The 25,810-nt window shown below is 48.1% G+C and overlaps 1 protein-coding gene across 1 annotated transcript in view; it reads left to right on the top strand.

The window, feature by feature from the left end:
* The first annotated feature begins 6,684 nt into the window (after window positions 1-6,684).
* Window positions 6,685-25,810, top strand: part of LOC142488321 (uncharacterized) — a 43,696-nt gene continuing 24,570 nt past the window's right edge. Inside the window, exons 1-6 of the mRNA XM_075588687.1 lie at window positions 6,685-6,965; window positions 12,802-12,985; window positions 18,593-18,757; window positions 19,238-19,312; window positions 25,168-25,271; window positions 25,749-25,810. The exon at window positions 25,749-25,810 is cut by the window's right edge and continues 507 nt beyond it. Coding sequence (XP_075444802.1) covers window positions 6,685-6,965; window positions 12,802-12,985; window positions 18,593-18,757; window positions 19,238-19,312; window positions 25,168-25,271; window positions 25,749-25,810 — 871 coding nt within the window. The remainder of the gene's footprint in view (window positions 6,966-12,801; window positions 12,986-18,592; window positions 18,758-19,237; window positions 19,313-25,167; window positions 25,272-25,748) is intronic.

Raw genomic sequence — 25,810 nt, 5'->3', positions numbered from 1 at the left:
CAATCCCCGATTTGCCTGAAGTTTGCAGACCGGGCAAAAAGAGCTTTCCGGTTTGTAAAGCACGTGTCAGCCTGACACCTATGCGGTTTACAAAACAAAGGGGGAGGTGGAGCGCAGAGAAAAAGGGAAATGCCAAGGTAAGATGAGGTCAATTTATTAAAACAACACTGCACAGTATTACTTACAATTAGTTAAAACCACGTTTGCTGCTATTGCCATAGCCCTTGACCTAGCTTGAGAGCCCGCCTACCACCTTTGTGTTGCTGCACTTCCGGTTCCGGGTCAGGGACCCTGTGAGAATCTGCAGCAGTGGATCACAGTCGGGGCAGGGGGATTGTATCTGACGCTGTATACAGACCTTTGTGGGAGCATCCACATGCATGCGGTTTTAACTAATTGTAAGTAATACTGTGCAGTGTTGTTTTAATAAATTGACCTATCTTACCTTGGCATTTCTCTTTTTCTCTGCGCTCCACCTCCCCCTTTGTTTTGTATTTTGGATTGATTGTGGCCGGCTGATCACCGGAGGGAGAAGGAGCAGCGGGAGAAGAGGCCTTTCTGAAGATTCCCCGTGAAGTTTACAGACGAGCGCGGTCTCTATTTCCAGGAACTGTGGTACCTATGCGGTTTAACATACCGGGGGTCCACCCTCAGCTTGGCGACCCTCAGTCTAGGGTTTGGTCCCAAGGTGTCAATGGCTCATGCTGAGTGCCGGGATCTGGCACTCAGCAACTTCCCAGCCATTTTCACACTTGGAATCTCTTGAGGCTTTTCAACCCTGCACTTCACTAGACTTAGAGTCTCCCACTTAGCAGGGGCTCTTTGAAGTGTAGGGAGGAAAATACCCTCACCACATTCACCCTTAGCATATTAACATACTAAAGGATTTTTCCCGGGCTTGCAGAAAAAGTTTCTCCCTGACTGTACATTTAAAACTCACAGTATATGACAGTTTATTAAAACAATATGTTCTACTTATGCCACTGTAATAAATTTGATATGTGGGTGCATGGTTTCTTTACTTGGACTTGCACTCCAACAATTAGAGTGCTAGCTGTCTCAGTTCGCAACTTAGCCCGCTTAATTGAAAGGCTCTCTTGTGGTATTCTAAGTTCACCTAGTTCTCACATCAATTGACCGACTTCCCACGGCAATAGACTTTCCCCCTTTCAAGTTACGCGAGCTAACAAGGCACTGATACATTCTGTCGAAAAAACACTTCAGATCTAACCGCAAAGTCTTTATTCAATTGACCTTGCGGTTGCGAGGTCGAGAGCTTGAAAATGGATACCTATTCTTCAAAGCAGACCTCTCATATACAGTCACGCTTCTTCAATCAGCGCTTGCTTCAGCGCTCACAATGCCATCTTGTGCCTGAAAACCTAATAGCACAGTTGGTATGCAATTCTATTACTGCAGGCAGGGAACAGGCTGTAAAATGGGGATAAGAAGGCTAGGACAAGGGCAAATACACCTGGGTAATGCATATACTGTTAACCCCTTCACTCCCAATGCGAGTTGGGGTTAATCAGCCGGGCATAATACCTTTATTAATGGCCTGATTAACCCCACCATCGCCACAGAGGGTTTGTTTGGAAACTCCATAGCTCTGTAAGGATGAGTTTGTGACGGATCGGGGGACTCGCGCTTCCCAGCGTGTCCCCGTCACCTCTGTTTCTAATGCCTCTAGCCCTCCCTCTTCCCGGCATACTCACTCTCCCCCTTCGTTTCCTCGCAGCCGCTCCTCTGCGGCGCGGTCGCCATGCCCTGACGCGCGTTCACAATCACTTGCTCCCCTCCGCGGCACTCGCGGTCCCCGGCGTGTTTCTATTCCCCCAGCATCCACTTTACCTGGCTCCTCCGCCTCTCCGTCCCTCGTTGTCGGGCGCCCCCGCGGCGCTGTGTCCCCTGCGTGGTGCAAGCACATAGTACCCTTACAGAGGACACGCGCACACGCTCCAGTTATTTGCCTTCCCTAAACTCTAGCTCCGCCCCCAGTGGCTTACAAGTCATATCTCTTAATTATTCCCCTGTCTCCTCCCCTGCTCTCTCAGACCTATCCCTGCAAACTCTCACTCAACCCTCTGCTCCTCATCTCTCTCCCTTATTGGTCCTCCTTCCTTTATAACCCCAGTCTGTCCTCTAGCTCATTGCTCTGCATAGCTTTCCTGTGACCCCTGTGTGTGCAGTCTCTATGCCTAGCTCCCTTGTTTGTTTCAGCGCTGGTTCCTGTCCCTGCTCCTGTTTGGATTCCCCTGGCTTGAACTCCGCTTTGGAACTGACTACTCTGCTTTCTCCTGCCCTTGAACCTTGGCTTATAGACTCCACTACGCTACTTTCTCCAACCCTCGAACATTGGCTTACGGACATCACTACGCTGCGCTCTCCTATCCTTGAACTCTGGCACACGGACATTAATATCCGAACTCTGGCACCTCGGACACTGCAAGTATACGTTAACCCTTTCTTACCAGGCCCGGCAACACATTACCACACTCCGGGCATGCCCTCGCTGCTGTGGGTGCGTGTTATACCCTTACCCACCTCAGTACTGGGGACTGGCCAGGTCTGCGGGCATACAGGCGTTACATTATGCAGAAACAAACAAATGCAGACCCCCTGAGGTGGGCCAAGGTGTTTCGGTGGAACATTTGCAGTTTGTCAGTAATCAACTGACCACCGTGTCACAACAACTTGCCAATCTGTCTCTCCAGGAAACCCCAGTTACCCCGTCACCCTCTGTTCCTGTGGCTATAAATAAGCCAGGACCACGTATACCACCCCCCAACCGGTACAATGGGGACCCCCTCGCTTGCCGAGGATTCCTGAACCAATGCGAGGTTCAATTTGAGATGTCCCCCTACCTCTTCCCTACCGGCCGCACCAAGGTGGCCTACATTTACGCCTTACTCACTGGCGATGCCCTCGCTTGGGCTTCTCCCCTCTGGGAACGCAAACCTGAGTTAACCCGACTATCCCAAGTTCAGGCATGAGTTTCAACAGGTGTTTGATACACCCGCATGTAGGGAAACTGCTGCTTTTTCTTTGTTCCATATCACGCAGGCTCGGAGGTTAGCTGCAAGATACGCGGTGGAGTTCCGCACCATCGCCACCGAGACCCAATGTAAGACGAAGCTCTTGCCGCAGCATACTGGCACGGTTTGTCCGACACTCTAAAGGATGACCTCGCAGCTCACGCACGGCCTTCTTCCCTGGAGGAACTCATTGTACTCAGCATCCGTATGGATCAACGTACCCAAGGACGACGACACAAGCTTCACTGCTCTCATTCTCTCCTCCCTCCGTCTGTTTCTCATAGGTCTATTCCTTCGCCCTTCCCTGCGTTGGATGCTCCTGAACCGATGCAGATCGGTAGCCAACAACCTCGGGCTGCGGAGAGAGTACGACGTCGTGAGAGGGGTCTCTGCTACTATTGCGGTTCCACTGAACATCAGCTCCGGAACTGTCGTCTGAAGCCGGGAAACGGGAACGCCCAGTAAAGGTAGAGGGGCTTCTACTGGGTATAATCTCTCCTTGCCCCTCTCTCCCTGAGGAATTACCCAAAAAGCTTTTGCTCTCTGTAACGCTGGCGGGTCCTGATCTTCTAATAGAAGTGAAAGCTTTCATCGACTGGGTCTGGTGGTAACTTTCTTGATCACAGTTTCGCCTGTAAGACCGAATTCCACTGGTCAAGAGGAGATCGCCCATAGGCCTGGAGGCTATCGATGGACGCCCGCTTCAACCAGCCTTCATCATTTGGGAGACCATTCCACTTACCTTAACCACCGCGGATGGCCATAATGAGGTAATAATCTTCGATGTCTTTCACTCCCCTACTGTCCAGGTTATTCTAGGATTGCCATGGCTGCAGCTTCACAATCCGCGTATAGATTGGACCGATGTGTTACCCATCCAATGGTTTACTCCCTCAGAGAAGGCGGTTACTCCTCCTCCTGCGGCCGTGCTCGCCGGTCTGGACACCACTTTCTCTAACTTGTCCGCTCTACCGACGATGTATTACGACTTTTTAGATGTCTTCAACAAAGTTCAAGCTGAGGTATTGCCGCCCCTACGATTGTCCTATTGATTTAATTCCTGGAACTATTCTTCCTAAATCAAAGTCGTATCCCTTATCTGTGCCAGAGACAGAAGCTATGACAATGTACATCCAAGAGAATTTATAGAAAGGATTCATCCGTAACTCTACCTCCCTCGCCGGGGCGGGCTTCTTCTTCGTGAAGAAGAAGGATGGCTCCCTAAGACCTTGTATCGACTTTCGTGGGCTTAACAAAATTACGGTAAAAAAACGTTACCCTCTCCCTTTAATTTCTGAACTCTTCGACCGTCTACAAGGAGCATCTATATTCTCCAAACTCTATTTAAGCGGGGCTTATAATCTTATTCGTATAAGTGATGGGGATGAATGGAAAACCGCGTTTAACACGCGTTCTGGACATTGAGTATTTAGTGATGCCGTTCGGGCTGTGCAACGCTCCTGCTGTTTTCCAAGAGTTCATGAACGATATCTTTCGGGACATTTTGGGGACGTTCGTTATCGTATATTTGGACGACATCCTCATTTTCTCTAAGAACTTAGAGGAGCACATTCGCCATACCAAACTGGTACTCTCTAGGCTTCGTGCTAATCGCCTCTATGCTAAGATGGAGAAATGTCTGTTCCATCAGACGTCCACAGCCTTCTTAGGCTATATTATCTCTAACCAAGGCTTTACTATGGATCCAGAGAAATTGAAGTCTGTACTCGACTGGCCCTTGCCGAATTCTCTCAAGGCCGTACAGCGCTTCCTTGGCTTTGCCAATTATTACCGGAAGTTCATCCGTAATTTCTCAACCATCGCTCTGCCTATTACTGCCTTAACCAAGAAGGGTGCTGATCCGACAACTTGGTCTCCCGAAGCTTTAGAAGCCTTCGAATTTCTCAAGAAAGCCTTTGTGTCTGCACCCATCCTTCGGCATCCAGATACTTCTCTTCCCTTCACGTTGGAAGTCGATGCCTCCGATGTGGGAGCCGGTGCAGTACTCTCTCGGAGATCCTCCCACCAGGAGAAACTTTATCCGTGTGGATTTTTTTCTCGGAAGTTCTCTTCGGCTGAGAGAAATTACGATGTTGGGTACCGTGAGTTACTGGCCATTAAATTGGCTCTCAAGGAATGGAGGCATCTTCTCGAAGGTACCAAGGAGCCTTTAGCCATCCTCACAGATCACAAAAACTTACTGTATATTGAGGGGGCTCGTCGATTAGGATCCCCTCAGGCTCGATGGGCACTGTTCTTCTCTCGTTTCAATTATACCATTTCTTACATTCCCGGCACCAAAAATATTAAAGCGGACGCTCTCTCTCGCCAGTTCGCTACGGAGAACGACTCTAACTAATCCTCTGAATCTATTCTCCCCGCCAAATGTATAATTTCCGCCAACAACTTCGATGTTTTGGATGAAATCAACAAAGCCCAGGTTCACATTCCCAGGAGATTTAGGGTGCCAGAGGGACGCTTGTACGCAGCTCCACGTTTTCACCACAAGATTCTACTTTGGGGGCATTCTTCAAGATCGGCCGGTCATCCAGGCTTCAAGAGGACAGCGGATCTTATCAAACGGACCTTTTGGTGGCCTAAGATGAACAAGGACATTTTCAACTTCACCAGTGCTGTGCCCAGAGTAAGTCCACCCGTCACAAACCTTCCGGTCTCCTCATGCCTCTCCCCATTCCGGAACAGCCTTGGAAACATATCTCTATGGACTTTATTGTGGAACTCCCCAATTCTAAAGGAATGAATACCATCCTGGTTGTAGTAGATAGGTTTTCCAAGCATTCACACTTTATACCCCTCAAGGGTCTTCCTAATTCAGCTACTTTGGCCGACATATTTTCTAAAGAAATTTTCATATTACACAGTGTTCCCATTTCAATTGTTTCTGATATAGGTTCTCAATTCATTTCTAAGTTTTGGCATGCATTTTCCCAGAGACTTGGGATTTCTCTTCTATTTTCCAGACCAACAGTCAAACGGAAAGAATGAATCAGACCTTGGAGCAGTATCTCAGATGTTTCGTCTCCAAATCTCAAGACAACTGGGTGGATCCATTACCGTGGGCCGAGTTTGCTATTAACTCTCTAAAAAATGAGTCTACGCAAGAATCGCCTTTCTTCATTAATTTAGAATTCCACCCTAGAGAAAGCACTAGGGTTAGGGAGTGATCACAAAACCACACCAATTGAAGCGAAATAACGAGTAAATATATGGTAATCAGAAAAGTGGGTGCAAACTGTGAACTGAAAAGTGAATCAGAAAAAGGGGGGAAGGAAAACACAAAATGAATGAAAGAGTTCACTATACTGCACACCTACTTAATATAAAATTTAACTTTTAATATAATTACATAAAACATATGTTACCAAATCGTTGTGTATTGTGCATTAAAAATAAATTAAATTATCAGAACAGGCGTCCGTGTCAGTGATTGTACGTTGGAATAATCTCAGACAACAAATTGTATTCGAGATAGCAGGACACAAAACGCTAATAGTCAGGGTATGAACCCCTCTGGGACACCTATGAGACCAGGTACATGTGTATATGTGTAGGTGTAACTAACGAACTCCTTTCAAAATCCTGGAGAGGATCAATCCGGTCGCATATCGATTGGCACTTCCCCCCCACCATGAAGATCCCCTCGGTGTTTCATGTGTCCTTACTCAAACCGGTCATCCAAAATGCTCACTTTCCTGATCGTCCTCAAAGACCCAACCCTGTCACCATTCAAGGACAACAAGAGTATGAAGTCCACTCCATACTCGATTCTCGTTGGTCCAGAGGCCGATTACAATTCCTTGTCCATTGGAAGGGTTATGGACTGGAGGAACGTTCTTGGATACCGTCCCACCACATTCACGCTCCAACGCTCCTTAGGCAGTTTGACCGGAAGTTCCCGCATAAGCCATGGCAAGATCGTCCGGAGTCCGATCCTCAAGGGGGGGATACTGTGACGGATCGGGGGACTCGCACTTCCCAGCGTGTCCCCGTCACCTCTGTTTCTACTGCCTCTAGCCCTCCCTCTTCCGGGCATACTCACTCTCCCCCTTCCTTTCCTCGCGGCCGCTCCTCTGCGGCGCGGTCGCCATGCCCTGACGTGCGTTCATAATCACTTGCTCCCCTCCGCGGCACTCGCGGTCCCCGGCGTGTCTCTATTCCCCCAGCATCCACTTTACCTGGCTCCTCCGCCTCTCCGTCCCTCGTTGTCGGGTGCCCCCCGCGCGGTGCACGCACATAGTACCCTTACAGAGGGCGCGCGCACACGCTCCAGTTATTTGCCTTCCCTAAACTCTAGCTCCGCCCCCCGTGGCTTACAAGTCATATCTCTTAATTATTCCCCTGTCTCCTCCCCTGCTCTCTCAGACCTATCCCTGCAAACTCTCACTCAACCCTCTGCTCCTCCTCTCTCCCTTATTGGTTCTCCTTCCTTTATAACCCCAGTCTGTCCTCTAGCTCAGCGGTGTGCAAACTGTGGGGCGCGACCCCCAGGGGGGGCGCGACACTGCCGACGGGGGGCGCGGGGTTTACAGAGGCCCTGCGCGCTTCCCGAAGGCACTTAAATTAAGTGCCGGGGGAGCTGCAGGGCCTCTGTAAACCTAACTTACCGTGGCTCCGACGGCTTCCTCCCTGTGTCGCCATGGCAACGCGGCGTCAAAATGACGCGGCGAGGTCATGTGACGTCACGTTGCTATGGCAACGTGACGTCATTACGCCGGAGCGCGGGTAAGTTGGGGTTCGGAGGGGGGCGCGGGAGTGAGGGGACAGCCGGCAGGTTGGCGCAGGGAAAAAAGTTTGCGCCCCCCTGCTCTAGCTCATTGCTCTGCATAGCTTTCCTGTGATCCCTGTGTGTGCAGTCTCTATGCCCAGCTCCCTTGTTTGTTTCAGCGCTGGTTCCTGTCCCTGCTCCTGTTTGGATTCCCCTGGCTTGAACTCTGCTTTGGAACTGACTACTCTGCTTTCTCCTGCCCTTGGACCTTGGCTTACGGACTCCACTACGCTGCTTTCTCCAACCCTCGAACATTGGCTTACGGACATCACTACGCTGCTCTCTCCTATCGTTGAACTCTGGCACACAGACATTACTATCCGAACTCTGGCACCCCGGACACTGCAAGTATACGTTAACCCTTTCTTACCAGGCCCGGCAACGCATTACCACACTCCGGGCACGCCCTCACTGCTGTGGGTGCGTGTTATACCCTTACCCACCTCAGTACTGGGGACTGGCCAGGTCTGCGGGCATACAGGCGTTACAGAGTTCCAGCCAAACCCAGGAGCGGATTCCTTACAGTACTCCCCCCCCTTCAGGCGAGAACTCCGGGCGAGCAGGGGCAGGATCACCCAGAGATCTGGGCGACATAGAATTATGTCTGGTATCTTATGCAGGAAAAAGACCCATAGTGCAGGTCACGGTGGACCAGAACTTATCAACACTTTTTATATTTTTGGGTACTCGATTGAACACAACGAGAAGCAAAATAAATTTTGATTTATTTCCTTGCTAGACAAATACACGACAACTTCAGAATACACTTAATACAACACTTACTGGGATGGGGAAGTGAAATAAATTGTCCTTTGAACGAAAGCGCAAGAAATGCAGTCTCTGATTTAAAGTCCGTTTGGCTACAGTAGATCGCAAGTTGCCGACCTAATAACTCCGCCAAATCAAAGTATTTCGTTACAGTTCGTAGGAATTCATTCGGGAGTCCTCATGGCTAACGAATTCCGTAGTTTGGGGTAAATTCTTGGTTGCTATAGTTTTAACCCCTTGGGTACTGGAACTGCTGCCGCTGTGCTTGAACGAAGTCCTGCGTAAAGCGTAGTTACATCATGAATCGGATCTTGATCAAACTGGGGATAGTCCGGCGGGCACCGTTATAGGCTGATCAAGGGTATCCTTAACTTGTGCACCCAATCCCTTCCGTGTGAATATTTCACCCACCAATCTCCGTTTTGCCCGCAGTTTGCAAAACCGGGCAAAAAGGCTTTCCGGTTTGCAAAGCGCATGTGACCGCTTGACACCCATGCAACTTTGCATACCTGAAATACACCCCTTCCCTGGCGACCCTGGGTCTGGAGTTTGTCCCCAAGGTGTGAATGTGTCATGGGGGGTGCCGGGATCTGGTACTTTGCAACATCCCGGCCACACCTTGGACCTCTGAGGCTTTTCATCCCAGCATTTCCCCTAGACTTAGAGGCTCCCACTTAGCGGGACCTCTTTGAAATGCAGGAAGGAAAATACCCTCAGCTCATTCACCCTTAGCATATTTACATGCCAAAGAAGTTTTTCCCGGGCTTACAGAAAACAGTTCCTGCCTGTACATTTTAAACTCACATTTTTACACACTATTAAAACATCAAGTTCTGGGTACCACAACTGTAATTTGTATGTGTAGGTGCATGTTTGATTTATGTATACTTGCACACCAAAAACCAGGGTGCTGGGTGCCTCCGTATGCGAGTTAGCCTGCTTCATTGAAATGGCTTTCTTGTGGGATCTCAAGTTCCCACATCAATTGACCTACTTCTCACGTCAATTGACCCACTGCCTTTCAAGTTCTGAGGGCTAACGAGGTACGGATACATTGTATCGGTAAAAGCACTTCCAGTCCAACCACAAGCCACTTATTCAATTGACTTGTGGTAACAGGGTCAAATAGATAGAAATGGATACCTCTACTTCAAACAGACCGCTAACCGCAGGAACGCTTCTTCAATCAGTGCTGGCTTCAGTGTTCACTACTCCATCTTGTGTCTCAAAAGAATATAGCAGGCATTGCATTTACTTCTATTACAGCAGGTAGGGAATAGCCTGTAAATGGGGGTTAAGAAGGCTGGGACAGGGCAATTGCAGCAGTGCAGTGCAAATACTTTTAACCCCTTCATTCCACATGCGAGTTGGGGGATAATCAGCCGGGTATAACACCTTTATTTAGGCCTGATTAACCCTGGTGTTGCCACAGTCCAGTAGTTCATTAGCGAGTACCATCTTTAGACGTGAGAAGGGTGGTACTGCAACTCTTGACACGTAGAAAGCATCACAAAAAGGTTTGGAGATCCAGAGCTGTGGGGAAACAGAGGAGTCCAGAAAAGAACTGACAGAAGGGCAGATGCCAGATCTTCAGTGATAGTCCCAGAGTACAAGACAGGCTGATAGTTGGTCGGATGTAGCAGAGAAGCATCCTGGAAGAGCAAGGGTATTGGTCAAATAAGCACGTAGAGGTTTGTGAGAATCTTTTACTCCAAAAGAAATCCGGTCACTGGGTAGTGAGGGTGGGGGGCGGGAGGATCCACTGAAAGATTCTGATACAGTTCTCTTGATGCAGTCCAGGCCCGTTATCCCTAGCAAGTTGAGTGTGACTGTTAGAGTGTTTACGTAGTTTTCTGCCGTAGTACTAGCAAACGATAAGAGGCCGGCATCCCTGGGCATATGAGGTTTAGAGAGCATCAGGTCCGAAGTCTTGGCATCCACAGAGGACGCAGAAGGCACCAAAGAACAAGCAGAGATAAGCATGCCCGTGCCCATAGTGGGAGCATAAGAAACAGGGACGTACACCTCAGGCAAGGCAAGGAAGTCCAATAGGGGTGTCTCAGTCTTTGACAATGGCAACATGAAAACCAGACCTCAATACACACACGGCACAGAGTATATCACCAGACGGCACTACACACACAGCACAGAGTATATCACCAGACGTCACTACACACAGCACAGAGTATATCGCCAGACATCACTACACACACAGCACAGAGTATTTCACCAGACGTCACTACACACACGGGTACAGAGTATATCACTAGACCTCACTACACACACGCGTACAGAGTATATCGCCAGACCTCACTACACACACGGGTACAGAGTATATCACCAGACCTCACTACACACACAGCACAGAGTATATCACCAGACCTCACTACACACACAGCACAGAGTATATCACCAGACGTCACTACACACACGGGTACAGAGTATATCACCAGACGTCACTACACACACGGGTACAGAGTATATCACCAGACGTCATTACACACACGGCACAGAGTATATCCCCAGACGGCACTACACACACACATCACAACACACAGCACAGAGTATATCACCAGACCTCACTACACACAGCACAGAGTATATCACCAGATGTCACTACACACACACACACAGCACAGAGTATATGACCAGACCTCACTACACACACAGCACCGAGTATATCACCAGAGCTCACTACACACACGGGCACAGAGTATATCACTAGACCCCACTACACACACGGGCACAGAGTATATCAACAGACAGCACTACACACACAGCACAGAGTATATCACCAGCCGGCACTATATACAGTGGGAGATGGGGGTGAGATTGTCACTATGTTTCTCACCAGCCCACAGCCAGCACCACGTGCAGCTCTCACCAGGGGGCGCTCACCGCACATTGCTTCGGAGCCCACCAGGGGTCACTGCTCCATATGAGCTCAGGAGGAGCTGGATAGAGGCGCTCTGGCCTCCCCTCTTCCCTCTCTATGGTCCCGCTGCTGCTGCTGCCGGATGTCCTGGTGTGTGAGGTTTGATTCCGGCAGGAAACACTGATCCTGAGCACAGACTGTCCCACATCCTGAGGGGGGAATCCAGGTCACTCCCACAGGGAAGGACTGAGAGATCACAGGGGCTCCCCCCACCCTCCATAGGAGGTACACACACAGTGAGGGGGGGATAAAGTGCACATCTCAGGCACTGAGGGGGGGACACACTGAGGAATAGGCTCTGCAGCCTCTAAGTCCCTTTTCCTGTGTCCCCCTCACATTGCCCACCCCCTGCTGCACAGAGATCTTCAGCCTGTGTTATTGGGTAAGTGCTTTCCTCCTCCTCCCTTCCCCTCCCTTGTGTGACCTGTGCACATTATCCCAGTGCTGTTCTGAGCTTCCTTACACACAGGAGCCTGAGAGGCTGAGCCTCTGATAGTGAGGGGGAGCCTCTGGCACTGGGGGGGTTACTCCTCCTGTATCACAGGGACTGGGAGATAATGGGGGTTATTTTACATTGGGAATTAACATTAGGAATCAGTGAGGATAAGATTGGGAAAGTTATTAAATAGAGTTAGAAAGTAATTAGATTGAGGGAGTATTGGTTGGAGTTTAACTCCTTCATTACCACAGGGGCAGCATCCTGTGTGTGTGTTATGGGCTATAGCTTCTCTGTGTGAGGCTGACACGTTTGCCCGGGGACAGTCCTGGTCTGACAATATGTTCTGATGTCCCAAATATCTGCTGCATTCTCATGTCCTAGCTTTAAAGAATGTGTCTGGGACAGGGGGGGGGGGAAGAGGGGAAGGTTGGCAGAACTGGAGATGTAGAAGTGAGACACAGAGCTCTCTTCCCTCCCCCAATCTGCAGTGCAGAACCACAGCTGTGGAGAGCAGGGTGACCCCAGGCATAGAGGTGGGTGCTGTGTCTTGGTCTCAAGAGAGGGGAGGGGTAAACAGTGCTACACAAAGATAACAGAAAGGTACAAGATCCGGTGATACAGAACTATTAGCTGTAGGAATCCATGAAACATTGCTTGCAGTAACAGGAGGGAGAGGGAGGAGGGGATATGATGCCTTTTATTAGACCAACAAGTAGTTGAAATGTTACAAGCTTTCTAACCTCTCGGGGTCCTTCATCAGGTATGGCAGAAATACAGAAACACAATATAATATAGAGTATGTGTAACCGGGTTCACCCCCTGGTCCCCCTTACCGCAGCTGCGGGGGAGGATACCGCTGGGCTTCCGGGTGTTGCCGGAGTGGCGGGCAGACCCTCCGGGAAATAGAGACCCAATCGGCAGGCTGCAGGAGTGTTGAGGCGGGCGATCCTGTCGCCGCAGCTTCGCGGTGGATCCACGGACTCAGCTGCTCCGTTGGCCAAGTCTGGACTGAGACCAGGGAGGTATTGCATCCATATGCACCAACGGCCATACACACTGTGGGAAGTGCAATCCCACACACGCTCTTTGGGGAGGGACTGGTCTGGGGACACCAACGGATTAAGCACAAGCAACAAAAAATTCTAGTGTGTAGCTCCAGGAAGGGCCCTGAACATAGACCAATGCAGTATTTTAGAAGAAATAAAGCGGAGCGTGTGGAGTTAATATATTGCCCAATAATGGAGGATAAACGACAGGTTAGCGGGAGTGTGTCCACAATGTAAAGCAGTAACTACACAGCCTAGCAAAATGTCCAGTGTGGCGCCAGAGAGGAACGTCCGCCAAGCCGGGTCGCAACCTGAATAACAAAGAGTAAAGGGAAAGCCAGAATAGACGTCCGTAAGCAGAGACTATGTCGAGCGATGTGAGAGAGGCAAGACAGGTACTATATATTGCGGCTGACCAATAGGGAACAGAGGCAGTCCTGGAGGAACATGAGGAACTGTCCTGGATTGGTTCCTATAATATGCAGCCAGGTGGGGAGCTTTAGGGTTAAGTGGCAGCCTTTGTGAGATTTGGGGGCGTGGTTTCACTGCTAGTGCAGTGAATAAATTATCCTTGCCCGGCGCGCGCTCTGTAAGGTCGGAGAGCGCGCCCGGGACCAGAGGGAACCGCCAGAGCCCTGAGAGGCCGCGGGGCAGCGCTGGCCCGCCGGGAACGAGGGGGGTGCCCCCGCACAGCGGGAGCAGGTCGGGTGAGGAGAGGAAGCCGTCTCACGGCAGCGGGGGCATTCGGAGGTGAGGAGGGGTCGCGCTGTGAGCGCCGCGATCCCCGCATCCTCACATAGCCTCCATGGAACCAGAGGACTCACTGTATTTCGTGGAATGGACAGTACGTCCATCCATAATATTATTCTTAAAGGGGCCTTTACCTACCCGTTTACTTTTGGAGGCCAAAAGAAGATCCTTACGGTTTGACCCAGCAGCTCTAAGTAAAGATTCCTCAACCATGGCACAATCGTACCCTTTGGAGAGGAACCTCTCTTTGAGCAACTCAGACTGAGCTACAAAGTCCAGTTCAGAGGAACAATTTCACTGTATCCTACTGAACTGGCTATTTGAGTTCAGCTGGGTGGCCATTTTAAATTCCCAGGTTTTTGTTTTTTCCACCAGTGGTGGGGTAGACTCTGGTCACAGCATTAGTCCCTTGTGTGGGTCACCGTCTGTCGCAGTCCTCCCAGTCCAACTGTGGCATTGTGGCTTTCTTCAGTGCAGTGTAGTTTTCCCGCCTGGATGTGTAGCCCTTTAATTCTGGTCACTGCTGCATGTGATTCTTTGCTTTGTTGCTCAGACTGTTTGCAGGAACTATGCAGGCAAAAGCGCACACATTTTCACAGGCAGTCTCCGGGGCCCCTTTGAAATTCAAGGGCCACCTCTCATCCCAACTTCTGACACCATATGTAAGAGACGTGTGCAGAGGTACGCAATGGAGACCGTTTAAAGTGAAACTAAAATTAGGCATTTTTGCGCCTGTCCCTTTAACACAGCAAAACATTCAAAATAAGCCAAAGAAAAACCTACTCCACTTCGGAGGATATCTACACATGTAGTACAGCCCTCTCTAACTGGGTGGTTAGCTAAGCTGATTACCAGCCTATATATATCTATACAAAGATATCGATATATAACAGTCCCATAAGAAAGTCTTATCTGTATCTTGTAGCTGTAGGGGAAGGCCTCTCTGCTCTCCTGGGTCAGCACCCTTGTGTGCTATAGAAATATCAGGATCCAGGTATAGAGGTCTGGTCCCCTTGTCTTGCTATCAGCATACAATACAGTCCTTCTGCAGCTCAAGACATCTGTTCCTCTGGTCAGTCCAGTGTGGAGTAAGGAAAAATCTCCTCCCTGTTTCTCAGAACAGGCTTTTTCTAACAGAGTCGTTATCAGCCAGCTGGAGTCTGGCTGATTTGCCTGTGCAATTAACCAGCCTGCTGCTGGATTTAGAGGCATGGTCTTTAACAGGGATAAGTCCCTGTTACAATCACAAATAGATTACCCACACATGAATGAGGGAAACGAATCCCAAATGGATGCTCTAATAGCGAACAGCGCAGGTGTGGATCCTATGAATTATCCAATAAGTCCCAGACAGGGATGAATCAATAGTATGGAACAGTTCTTAAAGCCAAATCTTAAGTCCAATATATTTAGTAGCCAAGTATTGTGTGGTGCATGTAACAGAGTATAATCACTTGTAAAACTGCCCGAAGTTCTTCTGAATGGGGAAATGTGCAGCTAACATTGTATGTTGTGGCGTGAGGTCAGTGTCTCCGGTATTTTCCAACGCGGCTGCTCCGTCTACTCCCATCACCCCGTAGTATGCAGGCTTCACTGGTAAGAACCATGTTAGCTCAATGCTGCCTGGGGTCCAGATAATTGGAAAAAGGGAATGCAGCTGCCCTTAACTGTATTTTGTGTGGAGTCCGCATCCATGAGACACTAACGCAAGCCTATGCCCTCAATTCCCGTAGCTCCAAGATGGGCAGACTGTACCGGTACACTGCAAGGCTTGTCCATCTTCGCGCAGTGTCTGCATTCACCGTTCTTCCGCAGGTCTGAATCATCCACTCCCGCAGCTCCGAAGTCAACGGACTAACTCCGGTGCACCACACTGGCTACGACATAGCGAACAAAGTTACTGACTAAACATTAGCGAGGTATACTCACACCTGACAATGAGGTGAAGGCTTCTGCTCCTTTGCGTGCTGTCAGTCCGAGAAAAAAGTAGATATATAGAAAAAGGAATGAGCACTGCGGATCTATAAACTAGGCTGGCAGCAGGTAAAAAATATATTATTTACTAGGCATTACAGCCCAAATCTAAAAACAGCAGTAGAATCCCCTTCTAGGAGATAGGATCTAGGATTTTACTGCTGTTTTTAGATTTTGGCTGTTATGCCTAATAAATAATATATTTTTTACCAGCTGCCAGCCTGGTTTCTATATCTGCAGTGCTCATTCCTTTTTCTACATATCTACCCACACATAAAGACAGATATATAAATAATAAATAGTCCAATCTAAAAAATAGTGTCCAAATGAAACCAACAAACACACTGTAAAACATGTGAGCGATGCAGCTCTCTTCACCGGATCCAACCCATAGGTCCAGATAAATGCTAAAAGATAAGAGCGCAAAGCCCATAGTGAAGACTGTTTAATATATTCAGCAAAATAAATGTTTAAAAATCACTTACAGACGTGATAGGTTTTCACTGTGACAGCGCCCCTGACGGAGAGGAGAATATCCTTGAAACGCGTAGGGATGTGTCTCTTATGGCTTGCGAGCTGTGAATCCGGTCTGATACTCCATAGCTATCACAGAGTATCCCGAGTGCGAGCATTGCCAGCCTATGCCCCACACGCGAGTGATGCAAGAAGCACAAACCGCGCTGACGTCACTGGACATGTGACATTGAAGCAGGACGGCTCCGTTTTTACCGAGGGAAGGCAACAGAGTCTGATGTACGGATCTCGGCAGTATTTTGTGGACCCTACGGGTATTCCAGCTTGGACCGCACAGCAAACCTACTTGCACTCTTCTGTGTTTAAAAACCTATCATGTCTGTAAGTGATTTAGCCGTTTCTTTAGCTGAATTCTTTACCCCCTCTTCCCCCCAAAAAACCTCCCTCCCACCCCCAACACATACAGTACAATAATGGACAAAATCCCTATGATTAAGATCTGGATAATAGCTCATTTGTCCATTAAAAATAAAACATTATCCAGCCAGCATAAAAAATTAAAGTTCTACTTACCCCTGCCGGGATGAAGGCCGCCCTAGTCTTCCTCCCTTTCCTCCATGGGCAGCAACATTACAATAAAAAACAAACTAATGGCCACTAACCCCTTAGTCAACTTAGCAAGTAGTAACCGTGTGACGGAGCGGCCTGTAGGCGAGGCCAGACACGATTCCACACATGCAATTTTTAGCTCGGTCTCACGAGGGAGTCTTTTGGACTCCTATTCTTTCTCGACTTGCAATTGAAGAGGTTTTCAACCTTCCCACCACTCTTTTCTGGGTCCACCTTCCGGCTGGATCCATGGGCTTGGTTCTCCTTGGTGAGACGTCTTTTCCCAAGCACCTTTTAACTCCAACCAGTCACTTTGTTTTTTTTCCTTTGGGGCAATTACCATGCTTTCTAGGTCTGCAGAATGTTTTTTTGCCACCTCCTCTTCCATGTAACTCAATATACTTAATACCAGAGCAGCGAATTCTACATCCATTTATATAGAACATCCTATCTTTTCAGCTTCATCAGATAAGGGTTCTCCTGGTTTTGATTTGTCTTCATGTATTAGTCTCTGGGATACAGACGCTTGGGTAGGGCCAATACCTTTTCTTGTATTGGAGAAACCTGCATTTTACTGGTCTGCAGAGCCTCACTCTGTTTTAATCCGGTAACTTTTTTCTCCAACTTCATCTTTTCAGACTCCAATGTTTTAACCACTGACCGTAAAGTCTTTGCATACTCTCTCTCCCTGCAGAACTGTAATCTAATTTCTCAGTCTTTCAAGCTCTTCCACTTCTAGGGTTTTGTGCAAGTTTAATTAATCCGTGAGATACCTCTGTTTCTTGAGTATATCCTGTAATTCTATCGCCATCTTTTCCATGGACACTTTCTGTAACCCAAGTGTCTCTTTAATGCTTTTACATTTTTTATTGTGTTTTCAAACAATTGTAAATACATACAGTTATTTCATGAGGGAACCGTGGAACCCAAACTGATTTTAGATTTATACATCAGATTTTAATATAAAAAAAGACAAGAGGATGGAAGAAAGAAACAACAAATGAAGAGAAAATAAAATGGAGGGGGGTAGGGTACCAATCATCTTGTCCTGTTTGGCTTGGCTGCCTGGGCAGCAAGTCTCTGTCACTCATTTCTGCTGTCTATCTCCCTTCCTTCCAGGCCCAACCCTAGGTCTCGAGCTACTCGAACTCCTACTTATCTGGCCTATACAAGAACAAAAAGAGAAACAGCGCAAAATACCTCATAGTGTAGTAAATTAAAAAGTGTTTATAGCTTTAAACAGGTAAGTATTGCACGTACATCAAAGAAAGTAAATATCAGCATGACATGTAAGGGACATGTTACCACTAGGCAAACTGCAACCGTGGACCAAGTTGTTTCAGCCCAGCAGCTGGATCGGGTCTCTCTCCTTCTCCGGTGGCAGTCTTTATACACCCTCCACTCAAGTAGGTTGAAGCTCTCACTGTATAGTGAGGGTATAGCCGCCGCTTTCACGGAGAGAAGGATTCTCTTGCCGGTTCCGGCTCACCATACGTATGCTGATGACGTCATCAGATGGCGCCGTCAGAGTTCTCACGTTGTGTCTTTTGCAGTTGAACAGAGAATGTCCTGAACACCGTCAATATTGGTAATAAAAATAGACTTCAATAGGTAATGGGTTGGAACGTGCCCTCTTCCTTCCTACGCGTTTCGTATAAGAATATACTTCGTCAGGATTCCTCATTGCTGTTGTCTATCTCTCTTCCTTCCAGGCCCAACCCTAGGTCTCGAGCTACTTGAACTCCTACTTATCTGGCCTATATTGTCTTCTATTAGGCTTCTAGCCAAGGGTCCCATATTTTGTGGAATTTTTTGGTGGAGTGTTTAAGGAAGGCCGTGAGCCTCTCCATCAACATCAGTTCGTTAATTCTATTTGTTACCATTGACCTGGATGGAGACAATGGGTTTTTCCAAGCGGCTGCTATCGTGCATCTGGTTGCTGTCAGAATATGCGATATCAGGCACTTAATAGGGTGGCTTATTTCTTCTACTGGTTTGGCCAGCAGGTATACCAGGGGACACAGGGGGATTTCTAAGCCTGTGGTCTCGTTTATAATCTTCTGGATCATCTTCTAGTATTTTTGTATTGCCGGGCAGAACCACCATATGTGGGCCATGTCGCCTACCTGGCCGCATGCCCTCCAGCATTGGTCAGAGGATTCTGGAAAGATCTGTTTTAGCCTCTTTGGTGCGAGATACCATTGGCATATTATTTTATATATGTTTTCTTTTGTGGCCGTACAGATGGAGGTTTTTGCCACATTATCCCAGATATCTTCCCAGTCTTCTCTGTCAATTTCCATCCCCAGGTCTCTGGCCCATTTGGTCATTATAACTATGGTCTGTAGTGGACCCGCCGATTCTAGCCCTGAGTAAATCATCCTTATTAGTCCTGTTTGGTATTTTTCCTTTTTGCATAAGTGCTCGAAGTTGGTCAGCTACGGAAATTTTGAGTTCCTAGAGATGGACAGGAGGAAATGCCTAATTTGGCTGCAGGTCAGAGGATGCCGGGGGCGGGGCTTACCTTGTGCTCTGCACAAAACGGGTGTGTGTGTGTGTAAATGTCGGATTTACAAAAAAAAGCTAGATGTGAATGACTAGTTTCCTGCACCCTTTAACCAGTGTCTGGATGCCCCCGCTTCACAATAACTAAAGCCGCAATCCCACCTGGGATCTTGCCTGATCCGCAGTCCCTCAATGTCCAAGTACCCTCATTCCCGCAATGTTATAAGTTGGAGAGGTGTTCCCTACCTGTCTTATGGGTTCGGGGGGATTCCGATGTCTCCTGTGTGAAGCTTGAGTCAGAACTGGAAAAAGCAGTATAGGTTATTTCGGTGTAGGTATAGAACAGTTAAGATCTATAGGGTAAATAAGATATCCAGAGAGCGTGAGAGACAGCGAGAGAGACAGAGCGAGGAACAGAGAACAAGAGAGAACGAGAGAGAGAGAGAACGAGAGAGAGAGAACGAGAGAGAGAGAACGAGAGAGAGAGAACGAGAGAGAGAGAACGAGAGACAGAGAGAGCGAGAGACAGAGAGAGCGAGAGACAGAGAGAGCGAGAGACAGAGAGAGCGAGAGACGAGGGAGACAGAGAGAGGGAGACAGAGAGAGGGAGACAGAGAGAGGGAGACAGAGAGAGGGAGAGACAGAGAGAGGGAGACAGAGAGAGGGAGACAGAGAGAGGGAGACAGACAGACAGAGAGCGAGAGAGAGAGAGAGAGAGCGAGACAGAGAGCGAGACAGAGAGAGAGAGAGACAGAGAGAGAGAGACAGCGAGAGAGCGAGACAGAGAGAGAGAGCGAGACAGAGAGAGAGAGCGAGACAGAGAGAGAGAGCGAGACAGAGAGAGAGAGCGAGACAGAGAGAGCGAGACAGAGAGAGAGAGAGCGAGACAGAAAGAGAGAGAGCGAGACAGAGAGAGAGAGAGCGAGACAGAGACAGAGAGAGCGAGACAGAGAGAGAGAGAGAGAGCGAGACAGAGAGAGAGAGAGCGAGACAGAGAGAGCGAGACAGAGAGAGAGCGAGACAGAGAGAGAGCGAAACAGAGAGAGAGCGAGAGAGAGAGACAGAGCGAGAGAGACAGGGAGAGAGCGCGAGAGACAGGGAGAGAGCACGAGAGACAGAGAGAGAGAGCGCGAGAGACAGAGAGAGAGAGCGCGAGAGACAGAGAGAGAGAGCGCGAGAGACAGAGAGAGAGAGCGCGAGAGACAGAGAGAGCGAGCGAGAGACAGAGAGAGCGAGCGAGAGACAGAGAGAGCGAGCGAGAGACAGAGAGAGAGAGCGAGAGACAGAGAGAGCGAGCGAGAGACAGAGAGAGCGAGCGAGAGACAGAGAGCGCGAGAGACAGAGAGCGCGAGAGACAGAGAGCGCGAGAGACAGAGAGCGCGAGAGACAGAGAGCGCGAGAGACAGAGAGCGCGAGAGACAGAGAGCGCGAGAGACAGAGAGCGCGAGAGACAGAGAGCGCGAGAGACAGAGCGAGCGCGAGAGACAGAGAGCGCGAGAGACAGAGCGAGCGCGAGAGACGGGGAGAGAGCGAGAGACGGGGAGAGAGCGAGAGACGGAGGCAGAGAGAGAGACAGAGGCAGAGGGAGAAACAGAGGCAGAGAGAGAGTGACTGACTTGGTGGGTGTGTGGGGTGAGTGACTGGGTGGGGGAGGGTGACTAATTGGGTGTCCTGCACACACACACACTCAGTTTCTCTCCCATACACACTGAAAGCGTTACTTTTTTACTTTGGTAGGAATCACTTCACTCAACCTAGGGAGATTTGGACAGCACTAGTTTAGCAGTCTCCGAAACACAGACAAATACGAGCTTGGGAAGATAGGAGTCAGACAACAGGGCTGCTGCTTCCACACTTCAAAGTCTATTCAGTTGTGCCCAGACTTTTTATACAGAAAACCAAGGGCATGTTAATACATAACATATCATGTTTAACAATGTGAGAAATAACTAGTTTCTGTAGAGGTTGTGTATCTGTGTCTTTGGACAAAGCATTAGAAAATCATTACATCTTGCTTGTGTTTGTCCGGCAGTTTCTACTTCTACATTACAAAGAGAAATCCCTGAGACTTGTAGAGCTGACATATAATTTTAACCCCTTCACACACACACTCTCACTCACCCATACACACACACTCACTCTTCCATACATACACACACACACACACACTCTCATATACACACACACACACACACACTCCCATACACACACACACTCTCCCATACACACACACACACACGCGCTCCAATCTCCCGCCCCACGCGGGCAGCCAAGGGAGCCGGGGACCAGGGGGAAGGAATACCCCGCATCACAGCCATCTCCCCACTCCCCACACACACAATGCGAACAACACACACCCGTGCAGAGAAGGAAGGGCGGCTTGACGGCTCAGCGCTGGCAGCTCCATCCCGCGTCACGCCAAATCAGCCAATCAGCTAGAGGGATTTTTTTTTGTGCAGGGGATTTTTTTTTTGCAGAGCAGGGGAAATCTACTGGCCGTGAGCCAATTTCAATTCACCAGGTGCGAGTGGGCGACCGGCTTTGTCGAACACTAATATATATATTAGTGGTGAATCTGCTGCCCGTGGGAAGCTCATTGAGAGCTAGTCTACCAGTAAACACTGTCGCGAGACTTGGACTGGATAGGGAGCATAGTGCGGACGCGCACACCCGAAGTCTCAGCGTGGGAGTGTACCGGTGCGCTCACATGTGGTTTTGGCACCAGATGGGACATCGCAGCGGAGAAGGAGCGGGTGAAGTTCATAATATCCTATTGCGTTCCTTGCCTATATTCTTTTTAAACATTGTGAGTGGCCGTGATCTATGCATTTATTACAGTTGTTTGACAATGTCCAATAATGGATGTTCTAGTCCAGTGGACAGCAGATTCCTCAGCAGCAAAAGTATTATGCCATGCAGGGAAGACAAGAGAACAAAATCATAGTGTAACACAGTTGGTTAAAACTTAACATATACAAACATACACAGACAAACACAAACAACACTTAAACAACACTAGACAATAGGCTGACTAATATTAACAGTTTTAATGAACATAATAAAATCCAGCACACTGGTGACGAGCAGGTTCGGGTTCCGGTGTTTTAAAACCGGAATCCTACTTACAGCAAGACCACAGGATATAGGCAGATGGATAGTGGATCGATCGGTAGATGCTTATGGATGCGTGCCGCATGTGGAGTCCTGCAGGTCACTCCTCGTGCTGATGCCGAAAATGGCGACTCTGCCATGCGACAGTTCATTAAAACTGTTAATATTAGTCAGCCTATTGTCTAGTGTTGTTTAAGTGTTGTTTGTGTTTGTCTGTGTATGTTTGTATATGTTAAGTTTTAACCAACTGTGTTACACTATGATTTTGTTCTCTTGTCTTCCCTGCATGGCATAATACTTTTGCTGCTGAGGAATCTGCTGTCCACTGGACTAGAACATCCATTATTGGACATTTCAAGCCCCTTATTGGACTCTATTTACCATCCAATTGGACTCTAAGGCGCCGGTCTGTATTTGTTTTTTTTTGTGTCTCACTAACTGTGTTTGGGTTAGATGTTCCTGGCAGCCTTGTTCATCAATTAATTTAATATTTACACTGTTGTCTTTTAAATCACCATTTATTTGTTTTAATTGATTCTTTAGCGCTATTCACACCACTCTTTTTTCTTTGAGTTGTTTGACAATATTACGCTATGGGAGACGCACTGTCTTCTTTTTGTCTATAGTTTGAAGAGCAAAGAGTTGGTTCCTGTAGAATATGCAATATCTGCTTTGGGGAATTTTTCTTCTTTTTTCACGTTTTGTTTGTGTTATATGTTTGTCTTGTATGTTGTGTGTTAGTCACCGAACATTACATCAATCCCTTCATTATTGCACCGTCCCTTTTCTGTGTATAACAGTGCAAGCGCAGCAGTATATATTTTTCTATGTATATGTAACCCATATTCCCCCCCCCCCCCCCTAGACTCATCTGCTGTAGCTAGGGTGCGTGAGGGCAGATTACTTGCGTGTGGGTGATGCATACCTGCTTGGAACAGGAGGGCCTGAGCTTCCTGCGTTGTTATTGGGGAGACAGGTCCAGGCTTCTGGGGTAGCAGCCTCCATGGTGTCTTTAGTGGTGGTGCAGCGCCTCCATCTTCTATAACTCCCAGGGATATGGGAAAGGACCCGTATAGAAGATAACCCTGGTCCCAGGGTAGATACTCCGAATGTACACACAATAGTCGTGGGTAAAAGGCAATGTCTCTCTTCATTGTAGTACTAGGCACACAGCAGACGTGCAGCATGCAACATCAACAGCAATGACCGTACGTGTACCCACACAGGGTTTCCCAGCCGTACAGTCTCTCTCCTCTCCTTTCCTCCAAGTAGTTCCCCTCAGGATGGTCTGAGAGGGGGTCTTTGCTCCCTGCCTCCACTCTCAGCCCAGGGCGCTCAGGGTGGGGCTAGCTCTTCCCTCACCCCCTAAGCAGGGTGAGGGGCACTGGTCCACCTATTGCTCACTAGGCCCTACTCCACAGGAACCTCGCTAATGTCTCTGTCTGACTGTCCAGTCCGACACTCCAGCACCAATAGACTCAGAGCACACAGGAACTGCAAATAAGTTTAGTCAGCCCTGCCCCTCCTGATGTCAGCAGAACCTCCCCTCTGCATCAGGCCTACAGCAGAGTCAGGCTTGCATCTATCAATTAGGCAGGGCTTTGAAGGGGGGAAACCCATGATTACTACTGGTGCCTGCCCTTAACAGGACTTACCACAGTAGGAAGAAGATTGTATAGCCCATGCTATTTACAGGGGGCTACATGTATATAAGTGTAGATACGTTCCACAGATATAACACAGAGAATAGAGCTTTTGATTCAGTATCAGAATATAACTATTCCGCTGGAAATGATCTGGGTCGGGAAGCAGTGATCCCGTCATAATAGGACGGGCTGATAAGGGTGTGAGCAGGTCAGAAGTCTGTGTCCTACCTTCAGATGGGCAGAGCCTATTCCCTCATGTCATGTGCTGACATTGAGAGACCAGGGGAAAATAAATAATCAGTGAGTAAAATGTCAGTGTTTCCCCAGGCATTCCTTTATATAAGAATGTCCTGCCAGGTACAAATGTGCTGAATGTGAGAAACTGGAGGTGATCGAGGAACAAATTAATGAGGCAGTGAGGGATCAAACCCCCCTATTTATTATGGGGGGGTAAGGTGAGGGGGAGTTACCGCACTGGTTCCTCTGCATTACCCACTTCTCACCGTATGAAATAGGAAAGTGAGACTGTGTCAGTATGGAGCAGAACTGCTGGACCTGAGAGAGTATCGGGAGCATTTATCAAAGTCTCACTCATGTACTGTATCTGCTTTTTATTCATACTATGGAACAGTACAGTATGTTACTATGTTACACTATGGGGACTTTACTGGTCGTTTGGCTGCTAATCTCCGACTCTCTTTATACTTTTCTAGATGGTTATGTTGTGACACAATCCTGAGCCATTAAAATGTTGCAGTGTTTGAAATTAAGTGGCTGTTTGCGAATGGACCATATGTGTTTTTTGGTGCCCCTGTCTTCTCTGCCTCCTTTGGGGTTAATGATTTAGGTTTGAAAGAGCTGATACTAAATGCTGTTGACGAAGTTGAGACATTAGGGGGTCTGACGTAACAGCATTAGGGTCAAAGCAGCCATTTTGTCTGACTATTTTTGTCAGCCATCTTGTTATTGTTCTAGTCCTTGTCTGTCATTTATGTTGTAATGTGCTGTGCTTGTGTCATCCATTTTGTCTTCTGTCTGTATGAAAGCTGTATGAAAGTTATAGTGGGTTAAAAGATTTTTCGCTCTCAGTGTTTACCAGCTCTGACCAGCCCAGCTGCAGAAGAAGGGAGGGGGCATACAGCCTTGAGGATTGAGATTAGAATTAGAGAAGACTTCTCACATTTAAGTGCCAGGTAAAGTCTTGAGAAGTGAGATCAGAATTAGAACCGACCTCTCTGCATTCGAGTGTCTCGTGGACTCAGAGATAGAAATCATTTCTCACATTCAACCCCTTAAAGAATGTATGTATCATTTAATTCTTGTTATGTATTACAAGATTATGTTAATTTTGGTGATGCACACTTACATCATTTGTTATGTATTGCAAACTTACATCAGTTTTAGTATTGTTATGTATTACAAAATGGTGTCATATTTAGTGACGTGCAAGCCCCCCCATAAAGGGGTGGAGCTTTAGTTTTTAGGGTATAAATATATGGCATACCGTGTTATCTGGGGGAGAGCTTTTTGTTTTGAAGCTGTCTCCACTTGTGCACTCTGAATAAACTCATTTGATAACTGAATTTTTGTTGTAACATTTTTACAGCTTTTACACTGTATATTTGTCCAAAAAAACTGATCATTCCAATTCTGTTTTCTCTTGTATACAGGCACAGCTGTCATCCAACACATATAGATCAAGGAACCTCCAGAGCAGCACTGCCTACTGCCA

This window comes from Ascaphus truei, chromosome 2 (genome assembly GCF_040206685.1).
Source record: "Ascaphus truei isolate aAscTru1 chromosome 2, aAscTru1.hap1, whole genome shotgun sequence".
NCBI classification, from domain to species: domain Eukaryota; kingdom Metazoa; phylum Chordata; class Amphibia; order Anura; family Ascaphidae; genus Ascaphus; species Ascaphus truei.
Note: the sequence above shows the minus strand (reverse complement) of the source record. Positions and strands in the feature narration are given on the sequence as shown.